The 26,305-nt window shown below is 40.2% G+C and overlaps 1 protein-coding gene across 3 annotated transcripts in view; it reads left to right on the forward strand.

The window, feature by feature from the left end:
- caskin1 (CASK interacting protein 1) overlaps positions 1-26,305 on the forward strand; it is a 78,602-nt gene that overhangs the window by 37,324 nt on the left and 14,973 nt on the right. For all 3 annotated transcript variants that reach the window (XM_026346817.1, XM_026346825.1, XM_026346809.1), the window contains exons 2-13: positions 823-874; positions 9,293-9,390; positions 9,574-9,719; positions 11,520-11,615; positions 11,722-11,852; positions 13,930-14,038; positions 15,474-15,582; positions 16,192-16,286; positions 17,204-17,321; positions 19,987-20,232; positions 23,482-23,586; positions 24,236-24,354. In XM_026346817.1, coding sequence (XP_026202602.1) covers positions 823-874; positions 9,293-9,390; positions 9,574-9,719; positions 11,520-11,615; positions 11,722-11,852; positions 13,930-14,038; positions 15,474-15,582; positions 16,192-16,286; positions 17,204-17,321; positions 19,987-20,232; positions 23,482-23,586; positions 24,236-24,354 — 1,424 coding nt within the window. The remainder of the gene's footprint in view (positions 1-822; positions 875-9,292; positions 9,391-9,573; positions 9,720-11,519; positions 11,616-11,721; positions 11,853-13,929; positions 14,039-15,473; positions 15,583-16,191; positions 16,287-17,203; positions 17,322-19,986; positions 20,233-23,481; positions 23,587-24,235; positions 24,355-26,305) is intronic.

A 26,305-nucleotide genomic window follows, 5' to 3' on the forward strand; every position in this document is an offset into this window, starting at 1 on the left:
ATGTTGAGCCGAGTTTATGCAGTGATGTTTCATATTGGTTTAGTCTTTTTCGTTGTATTCATAATTTACCCAAAATATAATTTGAGGCAGACGTAATCCCATATTCGAACACTGTTTAGATGTTGTGTCAACAATCCTGATTTCCATATGATGTATTAGGTCTTGTGTAGATCTACTATAATACTGTCGCTCTGCTGTCAATATGCAAACATATGTTTAAAGTTTCTCTTTTCATTTGTGGCAAATTTTGGGAGTGCAAATATACTTGTACACGTGCACACGCTTGTACTGTAATCACTTTCCACAGCGATTAAGATTTATGAATCAGAACCGGGCACACGTGAGCCGTTTTCTGCATGCGGCTGAAACTGTTTCTAGACTTCTCTCCTATTTCGCAATCTTTTGAGATCACTGTGAAGAAATATTTTGGACACCTTTTTTAAAAAGGATATTTCTGTCTGTGCATTTTGAATGTGACTCATATTACCTCACTCAATGCGTAATCAGACAGTAGCGAGCTCGAAGAGCAGCTGAGGAAATATGACGGCTATGGGACTCATAACAAACAAACGTTTTCTGTCTCTTTCATTTAGAAGAAAGTGAAAAATGTTCTTTGGCTTCAACATTAAATTCAAAACAAACAAACAAACAGCATCACAGATGTAGCTCATATCATCATGTGGGGTGATTATTTTTGTGCATGAACATGAAACAGCACTTCTGTTGCTGCATTTGGTCACAAAACAGGACTAAACCAAGCAGCTGGTGCTAATATTTATCGTCTGCAAAAACCAATTAATATTTCATCTTATTGTGTTTCAGAGCTCCTCGGTTCTGCAAAGAAAGTGAATGTCAACTTCCAGGATACAGACGGGTGAGTGCTTTCTAACTCCTCCCATGTCCTGATCACCTCTTGTGTATTTCCATTTATCCGTCCAGGTTTTGCGTCATGTCTCTCTCACTGGTTTGAACTTTTTATTCGCCCTCACTTTCTCCATTCACCCTGCCATCCTCTCTCCTCTCCTGTACTTTTTCTAACCTCCATCATGCACTCCTCATTCTCACCCCTCCCCTTTTTCCAATCACATAACAAACTGTATTATCGTGGTAGTTTTGCCTCTGTCTCCATAGTGCTAAACAATGAAGGATTTTTTTCAGAAGTACAAACTAGAACGATGTGTTTATGTGTGTGTGGCCACGTGGCTATGTGAGCACTTGTTCCTGAGTTGCCGCTTGAAACCAACAAAAGAGCAACAAACAAAAATATCTAACTGTGGCTCACATCCCTGTTCCCATAATATAATGGGGCAGATTAAAGATAGATAGGAGTGTATGTGTATTTACTGGTGGTCTGCAGGTGCACGGTGTAAAATCAGATCAGATGTCATATATATCAATGGGGAAACAAGAATAAATGAGTGAAGAAACCCAGCAAATGCATTAGTGCTGCCTTATAAAAGTTGATGACGCCAGTCAGCTGAATCACTGGGCTTTTTTCTTGTTTCAGCTGTGTCATGATAAACAGAGCACTGCAGGAGCTCTGACGTGGCACACTGTAAACCTCACAAGCCCAACAGTGATAGCAGTAGAGGGACAGAGAACAGTGCAAAGCAGGGCACTTCCACTCGTGTCTGCTGTGTCACTACGGCGCTCCCAGCCCTGGTGATGACTGTCCATGAAATCGACTCAACAGCTAGTGAGGCAGATGCTGGTACTGCTGACAGATCACAGGGTAATCTAGTTTGGTGCAGGTTATTTGAATAAGGAAAAAAAAAAAACTCTATTGTAATCAGTTCTGTTTAATCGTTGACATTTTTACTGCAGGGCTGATTGCTCAATCATGATTAAACCAAAACAGTAATTTGGCACATACAATAAAACAGGTTTAATAGAAAATAATAATAATAATAGTGTGATGAACGTGTCATGGTGTTCATTGGAAGGGAAAAATGACTTGTTCATTTCCACTGTAATGAACTTCAGTAGGCTGCAGTGGTGGCAGCAGGTTGTGTGTGTGTGTATGCGTGGTGATGGCAGGGCGTGTATTACACTTCTGTGCCGTCTTGCACAGGGCAGCAGAAAGCAACAAAAGATAGAAATGCAAATTCCTACAAGCATGAGTCATGCCAGCTTCAACCCTTGAGAGAATAATTTAAAATTGAGCTAAAACACTACAAACTGTTCTGAATAAAGTGGTTTCTGTCACGATAAAGATCAAAAGTAATCCTCACTGAGCGGCTTAGCCGCTCTAAGTGAAAGTGAACAGTGCAATCTAATTAGTGTGTTTACTGTTATTGCCTCTTTGCCCCTTAATTCCTCCCACAGTATTAAGTGCTTCATGCAGGCTGATGCTGACACGATTGTGCATGTTTGTCTGCTGCACAAGCAAGTCAAGAATATTATGTATGGCAGAAATGCATGGATCATGTTTGGTGTTTGTCTATAATGAGCACACATTGCTAATGAGCCTGCACAAGTGAATTCATTTTAGATTTATTCACTCTTCCTGGCAATCACTTGGAGATTTGTAATGAACTTACTGTGTAAAAGAAGCTCTTAATTGGGATCTGTCACTGCAGATTTTCCTCTGCTGCTGTGTGTGTGTGTGTGTGTGTGTGTGTGTGTGTTGTGTGTGTGTGTGTGTGTGTGAAGTAGCATTTCCTAAGTGGCTCCGATCAGCTGATGTTGCACCATCATTAAAACAGCAGGAGTCCAACTAAAGCTGGTCAACATTTCTATGTTATTGATATAATTATTAAATCGAGTAGGAGCAAAACAGAGAGAGAGGTGATGGAGCCAGTGAAAGGTGGGTGAGAAACAACAAAGACACAGAGGTTAAACATGTTAGGACATACTCTAATGTATCGTCACATGTCACGTGACAACAGAGCACTTAGAGTGCAGAGAATGAAGGTTCCTCTTTATGGACCATAACAGGGACATAACCATTGAGACCTGGGAATGAGACCTTCTCCGTAATTATATTTGCTCTGCACTGTATGTGAGGGTGTGCAAGTCACCGACAGGTGAATGGAATACTTTGTCTTAACACCTGTCGAGTGGCAGGACATACTGAATTAGGCAGCAAGTGGCCAGTCAGTGTTTGAAGTTGAGGTGCTAGACACAGGAAAAAATTAAGAAGTGTAATGATCAGAGCATGTTCGAAACAGCAGGTCTTTTTCCCGGCATATAGTGGTCAGCACCTGCCAAAAGTGATTCAGTGAAGAATAACTGGTGATAGGGTCATGGGCACCCAAGGCTGAATGATGCACATAGGGAGTGAAGGGTAGCACATCTGGTCCAATCCTATGAGATGCTATGATTGACAGCTGTCAAAACACACAGTGCATCACAGCTTGCTGTGTAGCTGCAGAGCGGTCAGAGCGTCCGTGCTGACCCCTGTCCACCTGTATATGCCCCTACAAAGGTTAAGTCAGCATCAGAACTGGATCACGGAGGGGTGGAGGATAGTGGTCTGATCCTCCATCCTGGTCTGATGAACCACGTTTTCTTTAACGTCATGTGGACATCCAGGCTCATGTGTGTCATTTCTTGTGGAAGAGATGAACTATGGGAGTTCGATTCATGGAGGTCCCAACTTGAAACTTTTAAAAAGAACTTTTACAATATACTGCTGATCCTAGTGTCAGATACCAGAGGACACCTTCAGAGATCTTGTGGATCCCATGCTTCCACAGGTCAGAGCTGTTTTTTGGAAAGGGGGACCTACACTGTATTAGGCAGGTGGTATTATTGTTGCAGCTGATCCAGAAAATGGAGTAGTGCCCCTGCCACGTGTAGTATTCTGATGTAGCAACATCGTGAACACCAACTCTAAATTAAACACCTCCGAAGACACCAGCTTGTAATTTAGTACACTTGGAAGCTTCTTGCTTCAGACACCTTGGCAATGTGAGTGCACTCACCTGTCAGCCGGCAAAAAGGCTTAATAATGAAAGTGTACAGAAGCAATAGGCCAGAATAGAAGCAGCCAATCCGTATTTTTCCTGGTGCCTCCAATTGTGACTCCAGCACTGTCTTCATCTTTATTATAATACAGTTAAGAGCTAAAAGGTATAGCTAATGTTGTGATTTTCTGTTTTTTGTTGTGGTCTTAGATACCCGTCCCCAACATACAGTAATGTGGTTGTTTTCGATGTAAACCAAAGTATCACTCATTAACAATGTCTAAATGAATAGAAAATATAAGACTGCATCAATCTACCAGGAAGAAATCACTCTAAATACAAAGGTTGTTGGTCTGTCAGAGAAGAGTGTAAGCTGCACTCAAGCAGATGGGAAATAAGAGATATAAGACAGATTGTTCTCTGTCCTTCTTCCTTTCTTTCTGTCTGTCTTCTGCCTCCCTGCCTGTCACAGGCTGGACAGGCAGGGAGGCAGAGTCTCATTATGGAAATAGGTCAAAGCATGTGTGCCTGTGTAAAGTGTGTGTTTGTGTGACAAGAGGACCTGAGCGAAGTTTAGGTGGTGACAGTCCAGCATCAAAACGGCACCAAAAATATGGCGATGAGATTGACCGTGCTAGTCTGAGATTTGCTGTATATGCACAGATGTACAGGGAGGGTTAGGAGAAAGACGAGCAGAGTTTGAAAAGATCACAGATAGAGATGAGCGACGGATAGATAAACAGAGGCAGCTGGTGGGAGGAAGTAAAAAACCAAGACATGATAACGCTGTTAATATGCCCCAGCTTGTGACTGTTTTTAGCATTATGTGAGATAGTCTTGATGAACTTTTTGATAATGTCCTTCAGTGTGCCAATAGTGATTTCAAGAAATCGTTCAGCAGGATTTGGGTGAGTGAGAAAACAGTTTCATGTGAAACAAAGTGTGTTGATTTGACAATTTTTCTGTGACTTAAACAAACAAGGTGTAATGCATAAAAAGAGACGGAGAGGTGTTAGCTGTGGAGGGGGGGTCGTCCAAGGCTGAACAGAGGGGATAGAGGTCTGGAGAGAGGCAGATTTCAATTCAATTTGATTTTTATAGTACGAAATCACAACAGATCAGTCATCTCAAGGCACTTATCAGTGTTTAAGGTTTAAGACCTTACAAAATATAACTGTATACGGAATAATACCCCACTGTTTGTGGTGGTGGAGGAGAGGAGAAGGGAGGTATGAATATTGTATGGCAGGTTTTACTACTTGGCAAAAGCAAGGGCTTCCCTGCCCCTCCCCCATACATGCACCCCCGCTGGCACACACTGCACAGTGCCTTTTTATTTAGCTAGTGCAGCATTGTGTAATGGTATCCCTGTTTAACCCGGGAGAGGAGAGTAAGGGGAAGAAGACTCAGCCGTCACGAGGATGGAGAAGTGTGTTGCCGTACAAGCGCTGTGGGAACACACCTCAGTGTTTGAGGGGGAACAGCGCGCTGCTACACAAGCCGTGGTTGAATTTAGGGCTGCTGGAACTGCAGCCAATATTTTATTCAGTGCTTGTTTTTCAACAATGTTGAATACAGCGGTAGATCATTTCACATGTAACGATGATAGTGTCATTCCATTTTTTCTTTAACTTCAAATAGCCTTGCTCTATACTGATATATGCAGATTTATGTGTTAAAACATGGTTGTCAGTATTTGTGTAGACAAAGCATGGCAGTTTATAACAACTGAAATCACTGTGCTTTACAGTGTGGAGAACAGTGAGGTATATGAAGACGTCTTGGCAGCAGGATTTACTGTAAACCTCCTATAAATAGCCACAGATACATATCAGTGCTCAAAGCTGCAGTTTATCATGTTACAGTCTTTCATGTTATATGTGGTGCACAGGAGACTTTTGTTCTCTGAATTTAGCCTTAAAGACAGAAGTTTCCAACTAGTGGGTTGCCGTCCAATCCAGGACTCCTCTGGATCTTTGTCAAGCAACGTTGCCCTGGTGAATTTCCACAACAGCACTTTAATGACTGTTTCCTGCTTCCCACTGATTAGCATTGTCAACAAATACAGTAGGGTACCCCATCAATAAGCTTTAAATATTGCTTCCCAAAGGCCTTAATTAATTATTTCAGTGCAGTGCATCCTATTTCAAAACGTTTAAGTCCCAGTTTTAACTTTGATTGTTTATTATTTATTCAAATTTAAATTGAAGGGATGCTTGGTAGTTTGCACTGTTTCTTAACAACAAAAAGAAACAGGGCAACAGCTATCCTAGCTCTCTTCAAGGGTGGCAAAATCTGCCACATCTTGTTTGTTTAAATCTACCAAAAAGAAGCTCCTGCAGGCAAATCTACTGACAGACAGAATGGATGGGAAAATAACCTGGACCAGTCACAAGCCAGAGGAAGTAGTGCGTCCACAGGGAGCCTCTGACTGACATCACATTAGTTATGTCAGAGACATCGGCAGCATCGAGCATCACAGGGATTCACAGGCGTTGTTGATCACTGATCATCAAGCTCTGTTAACAAGAAAGCAAAGTAAAAGTAGGAAAATGAGCCATTTTAAAGGTGATGGGGAGTTCAGCTGACCCACATATAAAGACACCACTTCATCAATGTCAGGGATCATGTAAAAAAACAAAATAAAAACATGTTTACTGTTAACCATGATTATGATAAATGATGTAGAAACGTAAAAGGGAGGGAGAAAAGGAATTAATAGGCAGAAGATGAGAGAAAAGTGAGCAGAGAGAAGGACACGAAGAAGGAAGGAGTGATGGGTGATCTGTAGTGAATAAACTAGAGCAGGTCACTCTGGGAGTGCAGCACTTTATTTAGCACTCACTCCCTCACCATTTCATTTTTCCATGTATCTTCCAATATACCCGTCTTTTTCACACACTCACACACAGGGATCCTATAGCCTGTATTTTCACACTGGCTACTTGCCAGTGGTGGATGGTACCATCTCCACGGTTACAGCACATTCAGATTACATCAGTGTACATGCTGCAGAGCAGCGCAGCAGCTGCCAAAGAACAAAACTGAGTTATGGGCTAACCAGAAGACATCACAACTGCCCTCTCAATTTGTTAATAGTCTAATTGACTGTTCTGTAGCTTCACCCTGTTACTTACTGTCTTAGCAGGATTTATACTTCATTCATAGCTAACTGTAATTTTTGCAGTGTGCCTTTCTACCCCAGAGATGATTTCTCTGCCTTTTGCTGCTAAAAAGCAGTAAATGTTGTGTACAGAATGTATTCTAATGCAACAAAGGGAACTGAAGAGATATGTATTGATTCCAACATGTAGTTATTGCAATTTCTTCTTGAAAACCTTCTAGTTGTACAGACTGACTCTCTGTAGTGCTGTGAGGATTCACTAGACGCAGAAGAGAAGCAGGAAGAACAGAAAACCAAACAGGAAACAATAACTGGTGAGCAGAGGGTTCTGGGAAACGTAGGCAGGATCAGTGAGAGCAACAAAGGGGATGACATTGATTGAGCAGGGAGTACTGGGTAATGAAGTCTGTGGGAAGGTGAGGCAGTAATGAGGGAACACAAGGGCAGAGAAGTATATAGCAAAGCAGAGCTGAGGGGAACCAGAGGCGACGTCATACAAACCAAAATCCAGAACACGGGTCGGGTACAAAGAAACTGGTCTATACAGAGTTCAAAATCCAAAAATCTGAGTCAGAGGGAAATAGCAAAGGCCAGAATACACAGTGATCAGATCCACAGTCCACAATCCAAAAGGCTAGTCAGAGACAGAACAGGGTCAGAGTCAAAGGTCTCACAATCCAGAGGATAAGGTCAGGTCCAGGTCCAGGGTCCGGTTACCAATGCAGGCAAGTCAAAAACAAATGCTGGAGAGTGGTTTCTGTGGGAATGAAATAGCACAATGTGTCAGGGGAGTGAATTCAGGGAGGTGTCTAAATAGAAAGGGAAAACACAGGTGGAACAGATCAGGTATCCAGGGCAGAGGAGAGTGGACAGAGTGAACAGGTAAAACAGAGGGGAGAGACAGACACCAGGAACTGGACCATTCATGACAGGGACAGAAAATCACAGAGTGACAGAAAAACGACGAGAAAAGAGGGAGACAGACAAAGACAGGAGGAGAAACGTGAGACGGAGGACGGCAGAGACAGGAAGTGAGAGACAGACAGGGACAACGACAGAAGGGAGAACAAGAGAGAGTGAGAGCAGGAACAGGAAAATAGTCAAACTGGGACAAGGACGGGCAGGGACCGTGACAAGTGCAAACAATTCAGTGTTTGCCTAATAATTACTCTGTTTAAAGGTTCTAATAGTCGTGTTTTGTTCTTCAGACGTGCTTTCATCGTATTCAACTGTGTAATCCTTTTGAGGAATGTGAATTGTGATTGTGTGCCAGATAAATTGTACATACACGTGAACACCAAGCAAACTTTGCTTTTATTGGATTGTAATCAACGTTGGTGATGAGGACTCGGCCTAAAGTCACTGCACCAAAGTTTCAATATGAAGCATTATTGCCATTCCAGCAAATGTGGCCTCCATTATAAAACCTAAGACTGAATCAACTGCTGATAACCTGGATATGTGAACCTAACGTGCCACCTCAAGTTTGTAGGTAGTTGTTCTGAGGTTACAGTGTCAAAATCTTCTGAAAGCTGTTTTTCTCTAGGGAATAGACGATTCACAGAGAGAAGGAAAGAGGCGCATGTCACTGTTGATATGAGTCAAATAGAAGGTGTGTGTGTGTGTGTGTGTGTGTGTGTGTGTGTGTGTGTGTGTGTGTGTGTGTGTGTGTGTGTGTGTGTGTGTGTGTGTGTGTGTGTGAGGAAGACACAGAGGGGGATTTTCATGTGTCTACTCATTTATGCTTGTTTCCCCAGGTTAACTGATGTTAACTCATGTTTTCTTCTTCTTAAACTTTCTCTCATGCTTTATCCATCAAGAATCCAATCCAAAATATTAGTCTCTTCTACTCACCAGACCCTTTAGTCGCTCTCACACACACACACACAAATATACAATATTTACACTGCATCTTTTACATAATATAATACTTTCATCCTCTGCATATCACATCACCCATCCTCTCCCCCTGTGCTCTATTTTTAGCTCTGCAGTAGATAAACATCAGATATTTGGTCCTAATCCTCTGCTATTAAATACATTTGTCATGCTAAGCTTTGCCATTATCACTGACCTGCATGTCTGCATGTGTGTTTGGGCGGTCTACTTTGTATGTTGTTCCGTAAGTTCAAAATATCTGAGTATAGCAAAGCTGGAGCTGTCTGTCATTTAGGGGGCATAAAAATAAACAATAACAGAAAACAAGCAGAAATCACAAATGTAACCGTGATTTGTTTGTGTGTGTGTATGTGTACTGTAGGTTTTCCCCGCTGCATCATGCTGCTCTTAACGGTAACGTGGAGCTCATCTCCCTGCTGCTGGAGTCACAGGCTGCTGTTGACATCAGAGACCAAAAAGGTGAGAGGAAAAACACACACACTCCTATAAACAAGTGTTTACAACAAACAGAGGAAACGGTGACATACAGCATACATTCAACATACAGACATCCTCATACACATTAATAAACATCAGTATGTGTATTTATGTTGTGTATATACAGACAGCGATATAGATACCACGTGTGTCCTTACTGTGCAGGTATGCGGCCGCTGCACTACGCTGCCTGGCAGGGGAAAGCAGAGCCTATGAAGATGCTGCTGAAATCTGGTTCGTCTGTCAATGGCCAATCAGATGAAGGACAGATTCCTCTCCACCTGTCAGCGCAGCACGGCCACTACGACGTGGTGAGCAATACCGCACCTCTGCACCTCTCCTCAGCAAACAGGGCTTAAACTGGAGGTCTGAGGAACCTGAAATCCTTTCTGCCACCCAGATTAGTTGGTCTTTGCAGTTATCGTTATGCTGTACATACAGTCGTTTATCACGATTCACATCATTTTCACAGGAATTAGTGGAAACAAAAAAAAAAAAAACAAAAAGAAAGATTTTTTTTAGGTGGTCAGAATAATGTTGATCCGTATCAGCTGCATGTTTGCTATCACGTCGCATTATCATCTTAGTGCTGCATTTACAGCTTATTGCGGCTGCCTGCAAGCAGATTTACCATGATAATCACGTCATTATCTAGGATCAGCTGACTTCAAAATGTTCAGACTTTTAAATATGCATCTCTGGATTTAAGAGTTGTTATTTCTACATGTTGACATACAGTAGCTTAATCAGTGTTTGTTGGTATTATTCTTGCCATTTCATGAATACAGCATTTGATATGAAATGATGCCAACAACAGATCTTAATTCCAAGGTCATCAGCTTATTTAATGTATCGTTTACTGTGCATTAGTGACCCCCCTATTATTCATTCAGTACATAGTGTTACTAACTGACTCTAGATGACACATATGTCAAGAGACAAAACAGAAAAAGAAAATTTCATCTTAGAGGCTTTTTGAGCTGAAAGAAATATGGGGGAATACACTGCAGTGCTGCTGCAGGTTTGCCAAAGCAACAACAATGAAATATAGCAGACTCACCACATCAGCTTCCATACCCTAGAGGAGAGCAATGCTGAGCATCCACAGGCTCCAAAACTGAAGAACCGCTGCTTCTTCTTTATTAAATAACCATGATTTATGAAGGGCAACTCCAATCCACAGCTGCTTTCAGTGTGATTGTGGAAAAGAAATAAAAATATCGCAAAAACTGAAGCAGACAGCAGCTTAAAAGATAAATCATGTAACATCCCCCAAGTCAAAAGCGAAGCACAGAAAGAATTTGAGGTACATTACAAAACTGAAAACACAATGAAGTTATTCCTCTGTGAGTCAAATTTATCCTCTCATGTTTTTACTGTTTCGACCAAGCTTTTCCTTTCCCTTCATTTTACTGTGAGATCAATTTCCAGGGACAAGCTGAAGCCTCTACAGGGATGAATTCACTTTATACTCACTTAGACATCTGACTAAAGTCTATTTTTGTTACAGATACACTGTACACTCCCCGTGAATATAAATACCTCTCTGAATTATTATCACTTTGCGATAGTGAGTGAGTGATACATAGTAATAGTGTGTGTGTGTGTGTGTGTGTGTCTTTTTATCCTTGCAACATGTGGTTTGGGGCAGTGGTGCAAACCCATTGGCTGTCTGGGGTCTTTCTGCGTGCAGTTTGAATGTAATCAACCCTGCAGGTTTTGTCCTGGTGCTTTATTTCCCTCCCTCTGTCCAAAGCACTGCAGGGTCAATTAATATTTGTTGCCTCAAACGACCACCTGCAGCCACTTAGCTGATTACGCTAATGTTAGCTCCATAATTTGGTTGAAATCATTGCCTCTGGCTGATTTGAATGTTTCCAGCTTACTCGCTCAATCTTAAAAGCTTCTAGCTATGTTACATATATTGTGTCAAACCCTGACATCCAGGGTCGACTTGCTTTTGCTTCTTTACCTGTTTTTTTGTTTGTTTGTTTGTTTGTTTTTTTACATTTTATCACTAAAATTGAAATCTGGAGAATAAAGTTGAAATGTTGTGATCTATTGTAATGGAACTGCCAGCTTTAGCGTGTATGTGTGTTTCTTGTCTCCAGTCTGAGATGCTACTGCAGCACCAGTCCAACCCCTGTATTGTGGATAATGCAGGGAAAACGCCTCTGGACCTGGCCTGTGAGTTTGGCAGAGTTGGGGTAAGAACCTGTGTTATTAGTCAATAGTTTCAAAAGCAGTACCAGTTATAGCCAATCTACAGTCATTTTCAAACCTGTTTGTGTGTGTGTGTGTGTGTGTGTGTAGGTGGTCCAGTTGTTGCTGTCTAGTAACATGTGTGCGGCTTTGCTGGAGCCCAAAAAAGGAGATACCACTGACCCCAACGGCACATCTCCTCTCCATCTAGCCGCAAAGAACGGACACATCGACATCATCAGGTACACACACACCACCTCCAGATCAATCAACAAAGAGGTTTATCTTACGCGCACACACACACACACACACACACACACACACACACAGGCTGTGTCTAATAAATCAGTGGGTTTGAATGCCCTCCTGGGTTTACTGATAAACAGATGTAGAACACAGCAGGGAAACAATATGATGCTGTACATTGAGGGAATAATGGAACAAATGTGTTGCCACACACTGTGAGCTGATGCATCAGTCACTTCCTCCTAAGTCCAGTAGATTTTGTAAAATTCTGTATACAGTTATATATTGTAAGGTCTTAAACTTTACACTTTAAAGTGCCTTTGCATTATACAAATAAACTGAATTGAAATGAAATGGAATTTTATAGACGCTTGTGCTGATGTGACTGGAGACACTGCAAATCTGAATGACTGTCCACAGTATCACACCAAGTGTCTGTGTTTCTTACTTGATGGGGATGTTCCTACATTTTTGTTTATATTTTTGTAGAACAGCATCATGGCAGAGCACACGCAAACACACGCCACAAGTTCCATTTTTCCTCTCATCTCTCTAAAACACTAAAGTAACTCAGGGCTGTGAGCGTGTTTGTTGGTGCAGTAATTTGCTGGTCTGGAAGAAAATAGAAAACAAAAAAAAAGTAAAGAGGACTGCAACCAAGTGAAGATAAGACAAAGAGGGAGAGAGAGAGAGACAGAGAATTGAAGAGAGAGAGAGAAACACTGGTTAAAAGTAAGAGAGACAGCTAAAGAATAAAGCCTGTCCTAGCTGATAGAGCAGAGCGCGCCTCTCTAGAAGTGACACTGATAAATGATGGTCTTTAGGCTCGGCCAGCAGTCTGTGGAAGGCACACACTCACACCCACTATAAGTTAGAGGAAAATTAAATCTGCGTTTTGCAGCATTATTCTTGATGAATTGCACTTTATCTTCCTTATGTCATTTTCTGGCAAAATGACAATTAAAAGATCAGTCTGGTTCTGTATTTACTGTGAACATGCAGAAAAGCCAAAGCCTCACATATAGAGACATACAGTATTCCTTTACTGTTTATTAGAGACAAAGTGACACTTATGTAAATAAAGGAGAGAATATTATACAGCAACGTTGAGCCTGAAGCAGCAGTTTTCGTTGTCTTTAGAGGCTACTTCTGAAAGCTCTCAGAGTAGCCTCTGGGTTTTTGGCCTCAACACATTTTCTTCTGATTTTAGGAGAAGTCCTGGTCTTTCTAAAGTTGTTTAATTTTACAGTGACTCCTGGGAATGTTCAAAACTCAAGTATATGAATATGATTTTCCACGGAGCTCTATGGAGAATTCATGGCTTGTTTCTGACTATGCTGAGAAATGTGGGACCTCACACATTCCACTCAGACTTATGAATTATATCAAATTATTATATCAAATAGTTTTACAGAAATAAAAGCAGACATGATGCAGCTGAGCTCATATTAGAGTTGCACAGCAGCACATTCCACCAAATGAGAGATTAGACTTTATTATTTTTACTACAGTACATTTTTAAATTCAATCAGTTCCTCAGCAAAGTGCAGAAAAGGCAAAGGAGTGTGAACATGGGTGCCTCTAAATATAACATCTTCTCTTCCTTCCTTCTCCTTTTCAGATCTAATTTAATAGAAAGACAGAGAAGCCATGATGACAAAAATGTTTTTAGTCTATTCCACATACATTTTCCCCGTGTGCTTTTAATACTCACAAACTCACCATTCGTGTATTAATCCTAATGTGAAAGGAAACCTCAGGACCAGAGACTTGCAGCTTTAAACTGTCCAGATGTGAGTGAACTGATGAATTGTTGGTTTTGGTCATTGATTGGTTTTGGTGACAGTGACAAATACACAATCGCATCAGTCTTATCCTTTAAATCAGGTGCAGTACACCATGATTTCACTCTTCTTTCTGCATTATGTCTCCATATGAGACTCCTCTCTCTTGACTGTCTCGCTCCCCTCTTCCCCTCTTGTCACTCTCTCTTTCTCGTGCTCGGCCAACCCTGTCATCTTTTGTCACACTTGTCACTTTCTGTCCCTCTCTCCTGCCCTCTGCGTGGATCAGACTGTTGATACAGGCAGGTATTGACATCAACAGACAGACCAAAGCGGGTACAGCCCTGCACGAAGCAGCCCTCTGTGGCAAGACCGATGCAGTGAGACTCCTGCTGGACGTAAGTGGAACTTTACTGAAAACATTCAGCACAATCACTTGATTGTGAAAGAAGAGTTTACATTCAGGTTGATTCAGTGAAAATGTTACTGTCTGTACATCTTAGTGTTTTAATGTTTTTTATGTTATGATGCTATTTATAATAAAAACATGAACATACATACATACTGTCAGTTTATCTGTCAAATGTAATGATACCCATTTGAATTTCACGAGGGAAACAGGAAAAGGGAACAGGGAAAGAATCCTGATCAATATTTCCTTTCCTTGAAGGAAAGGAAATATTGAGCAGGAGTAAGAACAGAGTAAGTGATTGTGACTTGGCTCTTGGATTATCTGTGGAGTTTCAGTGACTGAGCAGACAGTATTAACTCTGTCTCTACAGATGACATCCAAGAAGAAAACCATTGCTTACAAGACGGCATTAAACTCGCCAAAGAACTTGAAAATAAGCCCAGTGAATATTGGCAGTACATTCTTTGTTCAGATGAAAGCAAAACAAAGTGGGGTCCAGTTAGATGGGGTCCAGTTAGATGGGGTCCAGTTAGATGGGGTCCAGTTAGATGGAGTCCAGTTAGATGGGGTCCAGTTAGATGGGGTCTGGCATGTGTGGCATGGACCTGACAAGATCATTTACCTAAACATTGAATGGAGAGCTGAGCCCCATCAGCAGGACAATATTTTCCAAATATGATTAAACATACTGTAAAATTGCACAAATATTTTTAAAGACAAAAAGTGAACATTGTGACTTGTACTGTACATATTACCCACCCTGAATCCAAAAATACATATATTAATATAATAAGCAGACCCCCCCACCAATAAGTGACTTTCAACCAAATTTGGTCAACATGGTCACAGATACAGTACATATAGGATTGAACTTATAAATATCTATCTATATAATACATATATATCATAACTGCAATACCACTAATATAAAATAGGTTTTCCCCCAGCTAATGTATTAACAGATAAAAAGTTAAACCCTCAGAAATCCCTACATCCTCACGTTTTACAGCAAAGGAGCAGAATGACCGTGTGCGCCTTAACTTCCCTTTGCTGCCAAAGGTTAACAGTCTTTGGCCCCGAAGGGTCTGAACCTGTCTTTGTTCATACAGCCTATGTTTGATTCAACAGATCTAAATGTCATGTTGTTCCTGAGTGTTAGCCTGTCATGGTTAAAGAATAATGCTGGAAGTAGTTGAACGGCTACAGAGAATGAGCGTGTGTGGATTAGTTTTCTGATGACATGCTGGTAGATTACTGCACCCCTAGTGGGATTAATTAGTATAGAGAGAAGCTCAATATCATGCGTTTTTTTGTGTGTATAAATAGGTACGCATGCCTTAATGTAAAAATAATAATAATAATTAATTTAATTGAAAATCACCAATTACCGAAGAGAAACATGATTGTTTTTGCTTTGACAGAGTGGTATTAATGCCACGGTGAGGAACACTTACAGCCAGACTGCGCTGGATATCGTCTACCAATTCACAGCAACACAAGCCAGCAGAGAGATCAAACAACTGCTGAGAGGTACGTCGGCTGGAGGGTGGTGGGACGGTGTAAGGGTGGGAGAGGGAGGGAAAGGCAGAGAGGAGGCGTGGAGGGGGACTAGAGACTACAGCAGGTCAGTTTATATATTTATTATATATCAGTGACAAAGTGGACCGAAATTAATGTAAAGAGCAACAAAGGAAATTAGCCTCACATTTAGAAATGATGTAGATAAGGTTAAATTAGTTCATTAAATAGCTCAGCATCTGTTAGTAAAGAAAATCCTCACCACTTTAATACCTGTATCCCAAATATAAAGATATAGTCAAGCAATTAGACGAAAATACAAAACAAAGTGCCAAACTACTCTGTTAGTGCTTCCCAACATCAGGACATACAGTATGAAATGTGTAGATTATTTTAGCAGGAAAGATGCCATCATGAGGTAACGGTGGCACAGTCTGTTTTAAAGTTACATATTGAAAGTGGTTGTGAAACATTCTTGATTTAGGACACTCTTCTTAAATTCTTTGTTACTGTTGTAAACGTTCTTTGTTTTTTGGTCATACTGTGGATATTGTGAATTACATAATAATGTACGTTTACTGTAAATTATGGGATAACTAGCTGTCTCTCTCTGTCTCTCAGATGCTTCAGCAGCCCTTCAGGTTCGGGCTCTGAAAGATTACTGCAATAACTATGACCTGACCAGCCTCAACATTAAAGCAGGAGACGTTATTACGGTACACACACACACACACACACACACACACACACACACACTGAATGAATGTCTATGTTTTGCATTCCTGTATTTCTCAATCCTTCCCAGAGCTCACAAACAGACATTTGGAGCTGAAATGATTAGTCAGTAAATCAATAGAAAATGTGTCCTCATCTGTTAATGATGAAGAAGTACTGAAAAGAATAATTAGTTGCAGATGAGGATTCACAGGTGGATCCTTAGAAAGCCCTTAAATAAAGCACAGCCCCTCGTCCGTTCCCTAGAGGGAGCTGCAGGGTGCACTGTTGCATATTAACCTAACTACATGAGACAGTGCAATTACTGAGTGTCCAGCATCTGTACCTGAATGTCCCATAATACTTCAGATAGCAGTATGCTGTACTGTCAAGGTGCTTGAATAAATTATTCCCATAAAATCTGGCTCATTTATTTGGAATAATATTACCCAGATGAATTTTGACTTTTGAAGGATATACTTAGAGAGTTATTATTACCAATGAATATGCAAGAATAAGTGGTTTCCCTCATTTACTATGAATATCTTCTACAGAAAGATGTTTTCACTGTACGTTGCAGTCCGCCCACCATTCATGAATATTTATTAGCATTTATGCAGCTTTCGGGTACTTTTTGCACTAAGAAGAAGCCAAGCCGTGCCTATTCTTTCTCCCTCAGGGTCTGAATGAACAATTTGGCTTCACAGACTGACTCAGGGAATTTTAGACAGCTCCCAGTGCATTTTTGTTTGTTCTGTTTTCACTTTAAAAACAGATGGTTCTTTAAAGATTTTCAGGCTTGTGCAGAGACTTTTGGAAAGTTAATAATGGCTCTAAATCATAGCTTGGTGAAATTGTGCTCTTATTTTTCACACAAACAAAACTTTAATGAAGAAATTTAAACGTATCTTTGTGACAGGTTTTGGAGCAGCACCCTGATGGACGCTGGAAAGGCTGTATCCACGACAACCGAACAGGAAATGACAGAGTCGGCTATTTCCCGTCAACCATGGTGGAGGTTATCAGCAAGCGCACAGGTGTGTGGTTACCTCTGTGTGTGTGTGTGTGTGTGCGCGCGCATGTGCTGGAGTTTAACATTGCGGCCAAGCTGACTGTGTGTTAAAATGCCAGCAAATCAAACATGGGAATACATTTTAATACACATATGACACAGTATTTGGAGTAAACACAGAAGACCAACTTACAGAAGAAGAAGAATAGCGTGGAAGAAGAAGAGGAAGAAGAAGAAAAGTGAAACAGCCGCAAATCTGAAATGATCAAGCAGAAGAACAGTCCTGAAAACTTACAAATGTAGTCAATGGATAATCACAGGTTAGAATAAAATCACACCAGTCAGCCAGCAGCACAGTGGCACCAACATTCACCGCGTTCCTGCTGACGGTAGGATCCAAACCTGATGTTTGTGAACAGTTGTAGTTTCACTTTGACCAGAATGTGTAACAATACTGCAGCTGCCTGGATGAAAACACAAAGCCTTTAGGAGTTCAACCTGACGATGAAAGCACAGGTTATTTAGATACATAAATAATCTAATTGCTCATGTGCATTCTTGCTGTGAGTTACATAAGAAGAGAATAATACCTGTAGGCTAAATATGTAGCTACAGGCAGCAGGTTTCCCACTGTTTTCCAAGCTTTGTTTAAGCTGAGCTAATTTAACTGCTGCGTTAGCTTCATATCAATAAAAAAACCCAAGGGTGGCATTAGAAAGCTAAAAATATTTTCTTAAAGTGTCAAAATAGTTTGTGATTCAGTGTCGTGTGTCAAAGATGTAGGTATGATCTCTGTGTTTTCATCACTATACAGGCAAGCTAAACAGCGGATCATCAGCTGTTCCTAGGAACTCTGCTCATTCTTTAACCTCCCTGCTCCATTTTACATGTATGTCAGTACAATGAGCTGTTAATCTTCTGGGTGATACCTACACCACACATTTACTGTACATCCATCACATAACTGCACATCCACTAAGAGGCTCAGCTGCTTTTAACTGTCTGTTGGCGTCTGTCTGTAGGTCTGGCAGGCCTGTTTGCCCATCTCGTCTGTCTCTCTGTAAAGCAATACACCTGCTTGTCTCAGTCTGTGGTCCTGTCTCTATGTGATTGTCTGCTTTATCCCTTATGATCACAGAACTCCTCTCCTCCTCTAGTCACCTCTATGTCATTCATATTATATCTCCTTTCATATGTGCTCAGCCCTTCATGTCATCGTTTTCTCTTTTGTAATTTGCCACTGTGGAACCTGCTCCATGCTAGAGAAAAGTGCTATTATGGCTGCATCTGTCCTGCAGATACAGTACAAAAAAACAGCTGGAGCACTCCCACTCAGCTTCCACAAGCACACAGACTAATCACTGCCAGAGCGCATCCACACACACCACACCTGGGGGGTATAGCAGCTGTTCCACTGAGAGATTTTATTTACTCAGATGTTTTTCCATCAATTTTTAATTATTATTCTTTCCCACTAGCCCACTGCAGTCAGTGTGTTCTACATGTATTGTACTTCTCTTCTGCTCCATTTTCCATTAACATGGATGCTACATTTTACACACTTCGCCAATTAAAACATTAACTAATTAAATTTTTTTCCCACACTGGTAATTAGATCAATCCTAGTATTTATATCAGTCTTCACAATTAGTATAGGAGACTACCAGAAAGACCCAGTATTATACTGTATGATATTACAATAGTACAAAACTGTCACAGTTGCAGGACATGTAATTCACCTTCACCTGCCTGATCCATGTTAGGCTAATACACAAGTCATTTTGGAGTTACTGTGCACCCTAGTCAGCTCGCCAGTTTATCACTCACATAAATTCTTATGTGTGGGTATAGTAGATTATGTACAGAATATGTCACAGCTATCTTATAGGTGAGCTTTGTGGCAGCTGCCATATTCGTAGGAAAAGTAAGCATTGTGTTGTTGCTGTAGCATTGGACACAAGTTGATTGTCTGAGCTTCATTTACACAGTCACACTGTTGGAGCTACAATCACACATCAGATTGTATGAGAAATATGTTGCTGCAGAACACTGTATTGTGTAGAAGGATGACAGCGGCTTGTTCACATTGCATTAATGTTATGGAGTCTTACTGAAAGTATGCGTACAAGAGGCTGACACTTGGCTATCACCACCAGAGATGACTAGCTGAGGAACCTTCCTACTCTCAAGTTGGGTTATGTTGGATAGAGGTCGGTTTAGGTTTAACAACTTAGCAAGACATTTAGCTTCAAATGAAGGAGAGCCTGTAAGACTATCCCACTGGAGGGTGTAGATTGTACACACAAGTGCACATTGTTATATGCACATGTAATATGAAGAACATATTGCCTTGTTCTACATTTATAAGACTGGAAGATTCAAACATGTTAAAAGTAAAAAGGTCACTCCTATCAGCTAATGCTCATCCATCCCAGTTTCACCATCCATCACCACTCATTCATATCATTTCTAGGACGCCTACATTAGTCTCTTCTTCTCTCTGTCCTCCCACCTTTGACATAAGCCATGTCCTTTAATTTCTTTGTTTACTTTTGTAATTTCAGCCTTTGTTTTTAATTTTCTTTTTCCCCCCTTTTCTTATGTGTAATTCTGTTGTGTTGTTTGTTTGTCACGTGGCGGTGGTTCACTGTTGGCTGGTTGTGTGTGTCGTCACGGTGGGTGTTATCTAGGTTTGGCCAGCACAGTCATTTGCACTCAACAGTTTCAAAAGATACCGCTGGTTCCCCCGGCGACGGTTGCCCCTGCCAACGCGGTAGTCAACGGCAACGACACCACGTTCCATCAGATCCATATCCTGCCTCCACCGCCTCCTCCTCCACCACATTCCCATCAGCCACTGCTTCCACTTTTCACTTCCTTTGGCTATAACAGGTCGCCTGTGACGACCCCACAGGGAGACACACCCACTGCCCCAGGTACACACCCCCTTTTTCATTATTATTATTATTATTATTATTATTATTATTATGAAACTAAAACTTCAAGGGATGCTTTCCATTGGTGTTTTCATTAAGTACCTACCAGTATAAAAATCTATTTCTGATTGGTCATGTAAGATTCTGATTGGTATATTAATTGTTGGAGGACATCCATTAAAGTTTTTCTGTTACGGATCATTATTTATGTAATTTTATGTGTTGCTCATTCTGTATAACCTTTGTTTTTCTGTTGTTGCTGTTGTTCATCTTCATCACTGAGAGCCAGAGTTAGATTTTAGATACATTGTAGGAGTGTAAAGTGTTTAGGTGATTTGCTATTCCTGGTCCTGGTCTCATTATTGTTGCACACTCAACAGATGTATGCAGTGGAAAAGGAAACAAACCTCTGAGACTATTAAAAAAACACCATAACAAGAACTTCACTTCTAATTTACCTCCTGTTTCTCTAATGCTTTTCGGTTGCATTAGTGAAAATGTACAATACATTGTAGTTATAGCCCGTTTTACTTGAAATCTCCATTAAATAATATTATTATTTTATTTCTGCTTCTTGCTGTATTATTTCTACAGTATACAGCAATATCAGCACTCATAGCCTCATAGCCTCATAGCTTTCATGCAGGTGTTGTGACTAGAGCTTTGTAAGGATGGAGAAAACATAAAGTAAAGCTACTGGAGTGGTGTGGTTTGGGAGTAATACAACCATTTCAGACATCTTTTGGAACTTTTTTTTCAATTAAGAAAGAATAGATCGAAAATTCCCGTCTGTTTACCGGAGTTGAGACTTGGTTTAATGTCTTGGTTCTTTTATTTTAGCAGTTTTTTTCCTTCCTATTTTCACCTTTTTATTCCCTCTTACCATGTATATCACCAGTCTCCCATCCCCTAGGATGAACCTGTTACTTTCTTATCCACATCCCCAATACACAAGTTTGTCCTGACCACATAAGCGTGGTTTCTGTTCGGTGTTTTTTTTGGGGGTTTTTTTTTCCCATTTGACCAATTTACCCCACTTTTACCCACCTTGCATTTACAGCATACCCTCAATGTTTGTGTGTGCGTCTGTGCAATAGATTACTAATGTTGTGGGCACCTAAATCTGACTACACACTTACTTGAGTGGACACAGCTTTCCAGGAAGTCATCACATTTTAGAGTGATGACTTGTTTTGGTGTGACTTTAGAGCAGAAAAAGTTATTGTAATGTCCCTGTGCTGGAAAGCAGCGTGCGTGTGTGTGTGTGTGTGTGTGTGTGTGTGTGTGTGTGGAGGGTTTCATTTAAGTTCATGTTCAAACTAAACAGGCATTCCTGGTCACAAGATATTAGAAGTAAATGGTGAAATAATGTATCACATGACATGCAAAGGTTTCTAGTTATTAAGTGTAAGAAGTTAGTGTCTCCTACAATGTGTTATATAGGAGACCCAAATACATTGTTAGGAATTGTTAGGAAATGTCAGCTGGAATGTTTTTCAGGTAAGGTTTTCAGTACTGACTGAACGGTGAACTCTACTCTGTGAACTGGAACCTTCACTCAAAACCACTTTGCTTCCTCCAGGAGAATTAAACTCTATTTAGATAAACCTCCTGCCACATATTATACAAAAATTTGGAATTCAGCAACCAAAATAAGGAAAATATGAAGCTTCTCAACTGATGATGATTCAAGTTAAGTCCAAGGTCTTTTTGCCTGAAGCCACTTGGAGGGATGCAAAATGGCCACAGGAAAGAAAGAGCTGTGGCATCACATTAAAGCAAAGAGAACTTTTTAATGTGTGTTTTTCTGGAGCACTGTTGGTCACACATACAGAATAAACCATTTATAAACCCTTATTAGGATGGTTATAATGGTTTATGAAACTCTCCAAATGCACTACAGCAGCCCCATTCTGACAAGGCTTACATATATAATCACACACCTATGGATGCATTATATATGTATGCGTATGTACATTATAGCATATATGTGTATATGCACAAATATTCATGTTACAGATTTATTTATGTATTATGGGTATATAAATGTTTTCATATATCTATATCTATATATATATATGCTGTTTTATTTCTGTGTATGTGTGTTGGAAGAATGAAAGACTAGTGTGTAAGTGACTTTGAAACTTCCTTATAAAACCTTCCTTTCCCTGCTCTCCTACTGCCCTAGTCTTTTTCAAATTAGTTGGATTTAATTTAACTATCCCTACCTCACTATCTTAAAATATACAGTTAAAACGCCCTACAGAAAATAGATTACAGTACAAATTTGGCCATGACAAATGATTTCTTGCGTTGAGATAAATCAGCAAAAACATCATGATTGTGTTTTTTGATGATAAATGGTTATTTACTAACATCCAAATGAATACCACAGTAATCGGTGAAAGTCAACAACACGTTTAGTTAGTTAGTGAAGTCTGTAGTTGTTTAATCTGCTTTGATCGGCAAATATCATACATAGCACTGAAAGCGTTAGTGAAAATGTCCAGTCCACCCCACATTTGAACTTATTTTAGATGCTGTGGAAAGTAAGTAAAGTTGATACTAAAGTTGAATTACTGTATGTAACAATTAATTCTAAATAGTTTAAATGTGCTGTAAATAAATTTTATAGTTTACTTTTGTGATCCATAACTTACATTTATGATTATATTATTACTTTCTTTAAGTCAGAGATTTGAACTAAACTAAAAGCTAATACAAGCTTGAGTCTCGCATTAAGGCTGGACCTGTCAGTATTTCATATGAACATACATCAGATGACTGTTTTTAATTGTTCTGAGAACACTAGACTCTGCAGTTCTCCACAGATCTATGGAGCTTTTTTAGCCACTTTTAGCTTGTTATTTTGATTTGGAGGAATGCGGCTTTTGCTTCAGCCTTAGTGTTTTCATTCATGATGAATGTAGGGGATGAACTTAAGAGTTTCTCGTTGCTGAGCTAAAAGGAGAGCGAACAGTTGACTAAAATGTCTCGGGTTCAGTAGCTAGAAACACAACTCCAAGTGAATGTTGGTAGTACATATATATAAATAAGCTAACACCAAATTAACTGTTAAGGTGATAATATGTTACTATTACATTTACTGTAGTAACTGTTTTATAGTTTTCCACTGCACCCAAAATAGAAAGAAAAGCTGTTGCTGCTAATTGTTGATAGGAGGTTAGCAATGGTTCCTAGGTCAGTTTAGGGTTGGTTAGCAGCTAACAGTGGTGTTCTGTGTTGAAGGTTGTCGCGGCTCAGAGGCAAGTCCTCACAGCTCTCCTACCCCATCCTGCGGGCCCCATGGAGGCTCCAACGAAGAGATCTGGGTACTGCGCAAGCCAGTGGCAGGTAACTAAGCCGTGCTGCGCTGAGCCCTTAACCCCGGACTTATTATACTCTGCCCAAGGCTCGAACAGTATCTGACATCCACTCAGCAAACACTTCTCCTAAGAACAGAATACATCCATCCAGAGCTCCAAAGTTATTATGTTTGAAGGCTTTCAGATACTCTTTGACCTGCTCCTGGCAGTCTCCCATGTCCCGCTTATCCCTCCATCCAAAGCTTAGCTGAACTCAGTGACCTTCTGTGTAGGACTGCAGTCATCTGCATCAGTCTACAGTCTGTGTGTCTTTCCAGCTGGATGTATCGAGGCATTTTTGTGTGAAAGAGAACAAGACAACATAGGAAGGAAAGGAAAGAAAAGAAGAGTGAAAGAACAACAGTATGTGTGTGAAAATGTGTGTCTTGTTTACACCACTTCTGTGTTTGTTGCCCACTTGTCTGTCTGTCCTGTCCATGCAACCACAAGTTGCCCAGTGCATTTCAATGGAGAGCCACACCTGTTACCACGTTGCTTTGCGCGTGTGTGTATGTATGAACATATGCATCCGTCTGTTTGGCATGCACAAAATCTGTACATGTTGTTTTGGCGGTTACATGCATGTGTGAATGCATGTTTTTATGTTTTGTATGTACGCGCGTGTGTGTGTGTTACAGGTGGAGACCGCAGCAGTGTGGGGAGTTCTGGCAGTGTGACAAGTGTGAGGTCATCAGGCAGTGGTCAGAGTGCCGGCAGTGCCACACACATCCTCCATGCACAGGCTGAGGGGGTTAAGGTAACACACACACATGCACTTAATAAATATTTTAGCATAGCTAAAAGAATAACATTTTTAATAAAAAACAGTCAAGCTGAATTAATTAGTCATCTCTGACTGGTTAGAAGGAAAAGGTTTGCTCAGAAATCTTTGCGATTGGAGTGTCTAAGGACAGAGGATGTTGCCGTTATATGAACTGCCCACTCAAAATTGGGGAAATTTGGAATCGGCGAGAATAAGTATGTGAACCTTGTTTTTCTGCATTTGTTTGTCATAAAATGTGACTGTGAATGTGTGTGTGAATCTTTATCTAAGTATTAACAAATATTATGTGTCTTTATTGTGAAGAACCATAAAAACCTTACTGTAAAATAATGACTGGCTGACTTAGCCACTCCAAAAGGTGGATTTTGGCCCTGATGCATCAAAACAGGACCAAATCATGACGTTTCCTCCACCATACTTTACAGTAGGGATAATGTTTTCATGATGATATGTGCAATTTTTACACCAGATGTAGTGCTGTGTGTTCTTTCCAAATAGTAATAATCTTTTTAGTAAGCAGCAGCTTCCTTTGTGGTGTCCTGCCATAGACACCCTGCTTGTTTAATGTTTTACCTACTGTAGATGGACACATGATGTTAGTCAGTCTCAAAGTGTCTCCATTTGTAGATTGTTTGCTTAATTGTAGACTGGTAAATCTTTGACATCACTTATTAACCCTTTCCAGCTTTATATAAATGAACAATTATTAATCATAGATACTCTCTGAAAGCAAGAATTAACTGCTGAATTTCTAGGATTTTCTACAAAAAGACAGAGAAATATTTTCCATGGCCCTACTAACCTTAACCCTAACACATGCATATATAAGAGAACAGCTTTTGAATAGCTTACCACTGTAGTGACCACTATGCATGAAAGACTTAATATCACCATATTTCACTCTGGTTGAACATATAGGGGAGATCTTGGATGTGTTATAGAATCGCCAAATGAGTCAATATCACATGTAATATCATGATATAAGAAGAGCTTCAAGTACTTGGCAAATCTATACCAAGAAGTGTTTTATACACACAGCCAGCTGCACATCAGAAACTTTCAGGAGGCATTCTTTTAAGAAACTGCAAGCAAAACACTTTTTAGAACATCCACACAGCAGAATTAGCATCAGACTGAATGAAAACATCTGTCCTCTCTGTGTCTCACTCAATTCTCATCAGCACTAGTCAGATTTGTATTGCACTGCTCCTACTGAATGCTTGAGAACCAAGGTTGTAATGTGATTCATGTAGCAAAACGTCAGCATACATCCTTTTTCCCCCCAGAGAACTTTTACTACAAATTTCCCCAAGGGGATCAATAAGTATTCATTATTATAAATCAATCTCATTTGGAATTATGGAGGTTATAGCAATGGTATTTAGCATTTCTGAATCACTAGGCAACAAATTGTCTAAGCAGTTATCTTTTTTTACTTTTGCTTTAAAGAACTAAATAAATAAATGTGTTGTGCCTGTTGTTATTAAGTGTTATTTATGGCTAATGTAAAAGTAGTTGCTTATAGTCCCAAACTCGCTGAGAGTTACCACCTGACTCAGCTCCACAAAGCATTTTAGCTTTTACCACATTGTTTTGGTTTTACGACCCAAAACTTTACTGTCTCGATTCACTCTCACTGATCTTATGAACTCTATTTCCAGCAACACCAGGCAGCTGTTTTCAGTAAAAAATAAACCCACTGCACATAAACTGGTTGTGATTGCCACTACACAGACTAAATTGGCTAGCAACTGGTGAACAAGGCATTTTACTAAAGAGTTGGAGGAGACAAAGAAAGAGAGTTAAAGGAGAGTGAATTTTAGACTTTGGGCTCAAAATAAATGATAATGTTGCTTTGTGATTAAAGTTAGCACTACACAGCGTTTATTTAGTTATAGCTTTTTCTGCAATTAATGCTGATTTA

Source organism: Anabas testudineus, chromosome 8 (assembly GCF_900324465.2).
Source record: "Anabas testudineus chromosome 8, fAnaTes1.2, whole genome shotgun sequence".
In the NCBI taxonomy this organism is placed as follows: Eukaryota; Metazoa; Chordata; class Actinopteri; order Anabantiformes; family Anabantidae; genus Anabas; species Anabas testudineus.